Source organism: Synchiropus splendidus, chromosome 16, assembly GCF_027744825.2.
Source record: "Synchiropus splendidus isolate RoL2022-P1 chromosome 16, RoL_Sspl_1.0, whole genome shotgun sequence".
Taxonomy (NCBI): domain Eukaryota; kingdom Metazoa; phylum Chordata; class Actinopteri; order Syngnathiformes; family Callionymidae; genus Synchiropus; species Synchiropus splendidus.
This window is the reverse complement of record NC_071349.1, coordinates 8,401,620-8,410,195: the sequence shown is the minus strand read 5'-3', so window position 1 is coordinate 8,410,195 and position 8,576 is coordinate 8,401,620. Positions and strand designations below refer to the sequence as shown.

The window sequence follows — 8,576 nt, the reverse complement described above, 5'->3', positions numbered from 1 at the left end:
GGAAAAAAGTGTTAAATAATACATTTAGACTTTGATGTTTTTTATCCCCATCATGTGCTGTGTGATGTCACACCTTTAATTCATGAGCCACTTATTCCCCTCAAAGAGAGCGACAGTGTTGGAGATGAATTCTACCTGTTTATTCAAGCCAATCATTTACATGTCTGAGAACACTTGTCACAATCATCTTCAAAGACGTGCAAAGTTTGAGCTAAAGAGTCAAAGTAGCGACAGAAAAAGAGCCAGCGATGATCCATTTGTGGGTTGAATAATGTTGACTGGGAAGCATGGCTGATATCACACCTATATATAACTAACTATAGACAGCAAATGCCACTGCTTGCATCATTGCATAATATCATTCAACAAATGCACCATTTACCTTTAAGCAAGAATAGAATTGTTAACAATAATAATAGTTCTTGGTAACTCAACATTGGGGAAAGGGGAACATCTCATTTTATAGTCTACATAAATAATAAAAAAAAACATTGATTCATAATTGATTTGAAATCTGGTGTCAATCTCAAATGTCTCAGGCAGAATATAACCATAAAATATGAAAATATTTTACAATTACAATTTTACAACAGGGTGCAAGTATTTATTTCACATTGCAAAATGTCAGTGTTTGGTTACTCAGAAGGTATTGGGAATTGGAAATGAGTTTTGTTTTCATTAAAGTTTTTAAATAACCTGTGAGCAGTTGCGTAGTTCTACCCCTTTAATGTCTATTTAAATTAAATGTTTTCTCTGAAACAATGAAAAGGGAGGTTGGAAAAGTGGTAAATCTAGCGCATGGCCTTCTTCATGCCGCGACCCATCAAGCAGGCGAACAGCGTAAGCACCATTTTGGGGTTGACCTCCACCAGATCATCGGGCAGTGCGTAAACTCGAGCTCCGATCTTTCGAGCCAGCGAGATGGCGTACCTGAGAACAGACAAGGAAGTGTCACCATCTTTTGATGACTACATGAGAAAGACTGGGGGTTTACTTTGCATTGTTGAGCTTGTCGGCCTCCTTCAGGATTCCTCGCTCCCCGCGGACCACCATGTCCCACCTCACAGTGTTCGGAACGATGGCATCGATCAGGTCGATCACCGGCAGGCTGGTACTGATCAGTTTATCCTGCAGTAAACACACAAAAGATGAGTAAACTTTCGAATGCAACAGTTCACGTTCACTCCGAAACACACCTTGAATGAGCCAATCTGCGTGTCTTTGTGTGCGTTGCTAAGCGTAGTGTTCACCCAGTGGAGGATGATCTGATCCCCAATCTTCTCACCATCGCCAAGGTCTGACAGAACCATGACAGTGTACCTGACCAGAAACAGGAGTTCAGAAAGCCAACAGGAATAAAACTTTGTAAAAAGTTGTACCTCCTCATTAGCTGCCAGAGGAGAGCCAGCGTGTGCAAGGGGCTCCCCTCGTTCAGGTTTTCTCCTCCGACGCCCACCAGTGAGAAGTGTGCCACATTCCGGCCCAGCTCCACCGCGTAGTTGCAGTTCTCCAGCTGAGACGTGAACCATTATTAACCAGACGATTTTAAGGTGTTCTGGTGCTTTGTTGCAGTACCTTCTTCATATTGCCCCCCAGGACAGGATAGGGGGGGTGGTTCACCTTCTTCCAGTTCACCATCACTTTGACCTTCTCATAGAGCTGAAAGATCACCAAACCATCACAGAGGTCCCTGGGAAAAGCCAGCAATGCATCAGTCTACGGTATTGCAACTGGCTCAAGCAGTATCACAGCAACCTTTTGGTAATAAGGGGTCTTTATTTAGTGCATATATAAGTGCACATTCAGCTTAAAGGTTATTAAAGGATCCAAATTGTTATAAGTTATATCACAGTGGAGCACAAAGTTTCAGCTGTTCTGCTGAAGTTTGCTGTTTCTCTCAGCTCCAGATCAACTGACTAAAATGGATCATTGTACTCCACTGGTTGCATGAGACACCTGAGGTGCAAACCCGCAATCCATAGTCCATTTTGTTTCATGGTTTAGCTGCCCATTAACCAAAGACCCCAAAATTGCAGGCACTTCCTGTTTAAAGATGACTTACCAGTAGAGGTGGTTAACATAGGGAGAGACGCCCAGAGAGTTTATCCAGTTGCGGAAGGTTTTCTCCTCTCGAGTTTCACCTGCAGCAGAGAGAAATCCAAGCAGACGGTTCAATCCGAGCTCAAGCATGGGAGTTTTCACCTCGAACCTTCGATGTGTCGTTCTGTGTCGTATCCATTTTGCGCTCTCTGCAGACCCGGGTGCATGTTGAACAGGTTGGCGACGAAGGCCAGGTTGAGCTTGCTGTTTCCAGAGACCACATCCTGAGGCGTCACAAACTGCCGGCAGTCCAGCCGCGCGGCCTGTCGCAGCATCAGCTCGGCCCTCCGCTCCCAGTTCGGCTCCTTGGGTTCCAGAAACACAAGCGTGAGAGTGGGGTCGCACCTTGACCCCAAACTCAGAAGCAGCCTACGTTCAAACCACTCATGTCGATCTTGATGCTCATGCTGAAGTCATCTCCTTTGGGGGAAATCTGGTCCATCAGGTAGAAGTACGCCTGCGAGTCCTGCAGTGACCACCAGGGGACAGTGAGCCAGAGAAAGACTGTGTTGGCCTCGCTCCGCAGCTAACCTTGATATCGTCACTGAAGTTGCGAATGGTGCTTGTCCCGGCTCTTTGGAGGTGATAGTTGACCCAGCGGAGGAGCAGCTCCTCTGGGCTGAGGGACATCAGATGGTCAAGATGTTCCCCTTCACTCAGAAGACCAATCAGGACTGTGGCAGAGAAGAGCTGCTGTGAGTTGCTGATGCGACAAATTCCAGCACAAATTTGACTTTGACTTTTATTCTCTGGGGGCCAACACTCAACCTCAAACCATGTCATGGGCCGAACGCTAAGCTGCAGGAAACAGTCTGGTCTTCTTGGTGAAGCACAAACATTCACTTTGACCCCTATGGATCCCTTTTACTTCTGTTGGTTTCCAAGTTGATTCTCGACATTTTCAATCTTCACTCTAAGGCTGAAGCTTGAATCCCTTTATGTTAGTGACATCATTAGTTTTAGATTTATTAGATAGTATTAGATTTAACTTAACTTAACTCCAACTTGTTTTGATTTCAACAGTACTTGAGACAAGCTTGCGGGCAGCATAAATAACTTGGTGGGCCAGATTTGCCCCCCAGGTTTTGTTTTAGGGTTAGGATGAGGGGGTATTTTTTGGAATACACGCCAGTAGATTAGAAACAGCCTGCCAACTGGGGACATTTGGTGCCCCCAAATAGATAAGCCTCAATTTGAGGATGAAGACTTTTGGTCCTGGTTAAGGTTAGCCATGTTTCCGGGTGAGATGTTGGGGAAAGGGTATATTGCATGGATGGCCAACCAGTCAGAAGCTAAGAGCCACATGGTTTTACTGTGTTGCTGAAAAGAGCCACATCCTACAAACATGTAAGGCTCACCTGAACAGCTGGTCACGTGACTTCGCGGCAGTATAGCGGTTAAAGCCCTGTGTGTCACAAGCTTGCTGGTTCGCATCCGGCGTATGTCTCTTGTGCATGTATTTTTCAAATTCATACATTTTACTGTGATCCTCCTCGAAATATCAAGCAGCGTAGATAGAAATGTGTGCACCATTTATCTTACTTAGATATTTTTTCACGTGGCTCATGCCACCAATAATTTGGCCCCTGTCTGTTTGTGTGAGCGACGCTGGAGACTGGAGCGTCTCATCTTCACTCCACTGAATTCAACTTCACTATCATCAACAATGAATAATAGGTGAAACACATCCCATATGTTGAGTATGCTTGGAGCATGTTCAATGCCAAGGTTTATTGTTTATGTTTCAAAGTTGACGCAAGTCTTTGAACAATATTTTGACATTTCGCCGCAGTAGCTCTTATTTTTTTGTCTTATTTCCTGTAAAAACCATCATCTCAATAGCAACTTGACCAAAGTCGCAGCCATTTGGTGAGGAGCCGCATGAAACTGAGGAGAGAGCAGCGGGTTGGCTAGGCCTGGCCTATTGTGAGGATTGTGATAGAGATACGTGTGCGTGTAGAAGAGGGAGAGAGACAGAGAGAAAGCAAGAGCTATATCACCTTCGTTCCTGCTGATCTCTATATCAGCGAAAAGTCCGACTTTGATAATCTGCCAGTAGAGTCCCAGCACCAGGTGGGGCTTCCCTGCCATCAAATCGTGAACGTCGATGCTCACCACGGTGCAGCCGATCGCAGAGGCTGAATTCAATGCAAGGACGAGATTCTCCTGAGAAAAAAAAGCAAATATACCAGTGTCAACTCTTTAAACAATATTATAGTAAAACCACAGAGCACTGTTTGATAAGAAACTTCAACAGCTAATCTGTCTCCAGGTCCTTACAGCCTGGCTCTGCAATGAAAGTTAGAAATCCCAGCTAAGCATTTTGATAGTTAATATTTGATCTGCACCATCAGACCACAATATTAATGAAGAAAAGACTTTGCTCTGAGTAACAAGAACAATCTGGAGCGAGTCTGACTATTGGATTAGATTATTTTATACAAATCTGTAGTAGACTGAGTCAGAGGAAACATAATATGCTGTGTAGGCGTATTTTTATGAAGTGACTCCTCAATGCAGAGCAGACAGTCACATCAATCTAACAACTTCCCTGATTTTCGTAGCCTCATGGCACAAAAAGCACTGTCCTGGCAGGATTTCCAACCTTGAGGCCATGAGCGGCGTAGGCTTCGAAGCATTCTTAAACCTGGAGTGGGGGACTGAAGTGAACGCCACTCACCGTCTTCTTGAAGGTGGTCAGATTCTTGGTGTTGATGACTCGCTCGTCGATGGTGTCAGGCTGAGACAAGTTGATCATTTTGCTGCGGACAACAGATGTGTTGACAGTTTTAGAAGCAGGATCTTGCTCCCCTGGTTATTACCAAACTGCAGTCTCCAACACTGCTATTAAAACTGATTTTTCTTTCTGTTTCTTCATGAGCCCAAAACTTTCTCTTCTTCCAGGTGAATCTATATAACTTGTTTTTAGTAGTTTTTTTTTCTTCTTTTAGATAGGATAGGAAATTGTTTATATCACAATGACCAACACCAGAATGCAATAATTTCTTTATGCATTTATGCCTTTTTTCTTATGTGTTGATACACGTGGTGTTTCCTTCATGATATCCGTGTGCTATTGTGTTTATTGATATCCAGGGGGCAGGGGGTAATGTCCCCTGGCTTTTTTTTTTTGCAAAAGGTTACTCGGTATAGAAAATTCCGACACTACTGAACATATGATCCACTCGCCACCGAGCAACTACTTAACACAGAAGTATCATTTCTTCAACATTCCTAGTTTATTTCAGCCTGATCAACTCAGACAGGGAGCGAAGGTAGCTTGATCTACGGTGAAAAAGTTAAGTCCACGCTAAAGTGGATTGGATGAGAAAGGATAAACATTTACAATAAAAAGTGAAAAACCGTGATATTCGACTTAACAATAATAAGTAATAAGCTTGTGTCGTGGATGCTTTTAAAGTGTCCTCATCTTGTCTCATCATTGCCCAAATTGACGTCCTAGTCCCAAAGGGGCACATTGTTGTTCGTTTGTTATTTGTTCCTTTGTGTAAATCTCTTCTGTGTTGTTGACCTTCTGTATGTTTGAGTCTGGGTTTGTGTGTTAATGTTAAGTCTGTTGTGTCTTTCTTCCTGTGTTTGCCTCCTTTTCAGATTGGTGGGTTGAGTTTGTGGCTCCGTGGTGGTTAAGTCATAATGGCTTCCCTCTCATCTTTTCTTTTGATCTTTATTTTGGTTTGATAATGGTGACAAATTCAAATAGTTTATGCTTGCTGGTGGGTGTGTTACCAGAGCAGGATGCCGTCTTTGACCGCGGTGAACAGGCTGTTGTCTTCTGGGTTCATGGGCAGCAGATGCTGACAGTCTGCATCTTTGGCCAGAGCTTTGTTGATCCAGTTGACGAAGGCCACCTTCTCCTCATCTGAAGAGGGAATTATGAGCTTCATAAACAAGCAAACATCATCTGGCACAGTACCAGACTGAACCCGTTGTGAACGCGATCACACACCTGAGTAAGAGTGCTGTGTTCCCACACTGGAGATTTCAGAGAGTCCCCCAAAGGATCGGATTCCATCCTTCCTGGTGATGCTCTTCCGGAACGTCTCGCTGTACTTCTTGCTCTTCAGCTCCTGATAAATCTGAACGCGGAATAGTTGTGTTCAAATAAGCGTCAACAAAGTGAACAGTTTATAACCAAACCAACCAAAACAAACTCCTCAAAGCTGATCTTCTCGTCCTTGTTGGTGTCACCGGCGATGAAGGTCTCGATGATCTCGCGCACTTTGTACCCCGGCAGAGAGAAACGCGCTTCTCGGAACAATTCCTGAAGTTCAAAGTCGCTCACGTAGCCGCTGTTGTCAATGTCTAACACATAAACACACGTTGAATTTGAAACTTTGAGTCTGCAGCATTGATATGAGAAACAAAGCAGTTGGAGTTACAAGGCGAAGGCTGGTTACATCTTTGATGAATCTCAGTCTCTGTTATTATACGATAATGATACATCGCCAGATTATACAATAGAGCATCGTGAAAGATAATGTGCACAAAGTACACACACTCTTCACACAAGCAATAAAATCTCTTACGTAACCGTGCTGCTTTATGAGCAGCAGTAAAATGTTGGTTAAAATTCCCAACAAAGTCAAGCGTCTCTGGTCTGGTCTGACAAGACAAGCTCACCGATTTTGTCGAAAGCTTCTCGGAGGTCTTCCAGGTCATCTCTGGAAATCTGAGTGATCCGGCTCTCCATGGCTGCTTGGTATTCCTGCAGGAGCCACGCAGGGCAAGGAAAAGGTCATTTTATAGCACACGATGACCAGGAGAACGTCACAGAGCCTGGTTCTGGTTCAGTTCCGGTCATCACCTGACAGAACCTGATAGCACTTAAGCTAATAAACACAGAAATGAGCGGAACAAAACACAACCTTCTCAGTCCCTGTCCAGTCTGGGGTGCTCCAGATCAGCAGCTTCTCGTTCCAGCGCGGTCAGACCAGAACCAGGAGGAAGCCTGAACGACACTGGCAGGCTGTGACCAAGGAGGAGTCACTCAGGAGTTGGACCTTTGGCCCGTCTGAACCCTGAGACAGGCGTAGCTAGCGTTAACTTTTAACACCTTGGCTGTGTCATCATGTTATTGTCGATTAAATGATCTCACTGGCCGATAGATAGACGCACACGCTCACACACGCAAAACACAAAAAACAATCAGTATTAGAATAACACATTGAGAAATGTCCTGGTGACACATTCATTTCTACAGCAGTTAGTTTTGGTTTGTGATTCTCACTGTGTGTATCTTTTAACAACTTTGGTTTGATCAGGAAACATGTTCATCCATAAATGACATTGTATTTTTTTCCAGATTTTTAAAACCTTGGTTACGTCATTTGTTTTTGTCCCTGATGTTTAAAACATGAGGCAAGTGTGAACCACAGATGCAGCTCCAGAGACACACAATAGTCTGTAACCTGACGCTCCTGACCAAAAACACTTCAGCCAAAGTGATAAAAAAAAAGGTACTTAAATTTCACTTCTTTTCCAAAGAGATCTACAAGTTTCATTCCGAGTTCAAAGCAGCGCTGCCAAAGGCTGCCACTTTGCTTCTTAAATGCAACACTATTGACACTATGAACCGAATAGAATGAAGACACATGCACTCATGCATTTCCCATACCTGTCATTGCACCTCCATGTCTGCATGTTTGCCCGGAATTCACAGGTTTAACTGCATCCATGCCTCCGCTTCAGATCTTTTCCTGCACTGACATTCGATCAGGAACCGGCCACTGACTCACAGGAGCTCTCCAGTTTCTCCCCCACGATTGCTGGTCTGAGACAAGCACGCCACCTCCAGCCATCAGAGTCTCAGTGTTGGCTCTGACTGTGGAACCTGAACCCGGATCAGTGATGGTTGCAGAAGGAGCTCCGTTCAGAGACTTTCTCGCAAGCCTCTTGCATTATTTACTTCCTTCTTAGAAAACATGTGCAGAGGCCTGATAGAGTTTACCTTCCACTCAGTACTGTTTCAGTGCAGACAATTAAAAAAACGCCCTCTACTTCTATTATTGATGGCATCAATTTAAAAAAATGTAGCCAAATATGTCTATAAATATTACAATAGTACCAACTAACCATGTGATTTAACCTTAAACTTTAGTACACATCACCAGGTTGAACAGTATTCTTTTATCATCTCAGGAGACTGAACGATAAACAAAGATGCAAGCAGCATCCAGGACACTGGAGATAAAGCAACATGGATTTCTTTTTATTTTTTTTATCAAGGTGTCATCTCTGTTTCCATCTTGGTCTTTCCACATTTCCTGTCAGGGGCACCTCAACCGACCTGAATCATCCACCCAGGTCACACTCCTCTTCATGTTCTCCTTTATTCTTTTTCGATCAAGGTGTCTCTATGTATTTGGAAAAGTTTGTCAAAGAACGTAGAAAGAAGAGTGACAAAAACAGGGTGGGTGGTTCAATATCATGTGAGTCTGGTAAAACTAATAGCATAT

General features: G+C 43.8%; 1 protein-coding gene across 1 annotated transcript; it reads right to left on the bottom strand.

The window, feature by feature from the left end:
* Positions 1 to 247: 247 nt before the first annotated feature.
* Positions 248 to 8,062, bottom strand: pls1 (plastin 1 (I isoform)). Its single transcript, XM_053845246.1, has 17 exons — positions 7,736 to 8,062; positions 6,987 to 7,139; positions 6,742 to 6,826; positions 6,263 to 6,423; positions 6,068 to 6,197; positions 5,848 to 5,980; positions 4,781 to 4,862; positions 4,101 to 4,266; positions 2,632 to 2,774; positions 2,474 to 2,566; positions 2,210 to 2,405; positions 2,063 to 2,141; positions 1,576 to 1,690; positions 1,380 to 1,513; positions 1,197 to 1,320; positions 995 to 1,128; positions 248 to 930 (listed from the first exon to the last, which is right to left on the bottom strand). The coding sequence occupies exons 3-17, from the start codon at positions 6,809 to 6,811 to the stop codon at positions 792 to 794; spliced, it is 1,899 nt and encodes a 632-aa protein (XP_053701221.1). The 5' UTR covers positions 6,812 to 6,826; positions 6,987 to 7,139; positions 7,736 to 8,062; the 3' UTR covers positions 248 to 791.
* Positions 8,063 to 8,576: the final 514 nt, after the last annotated feature.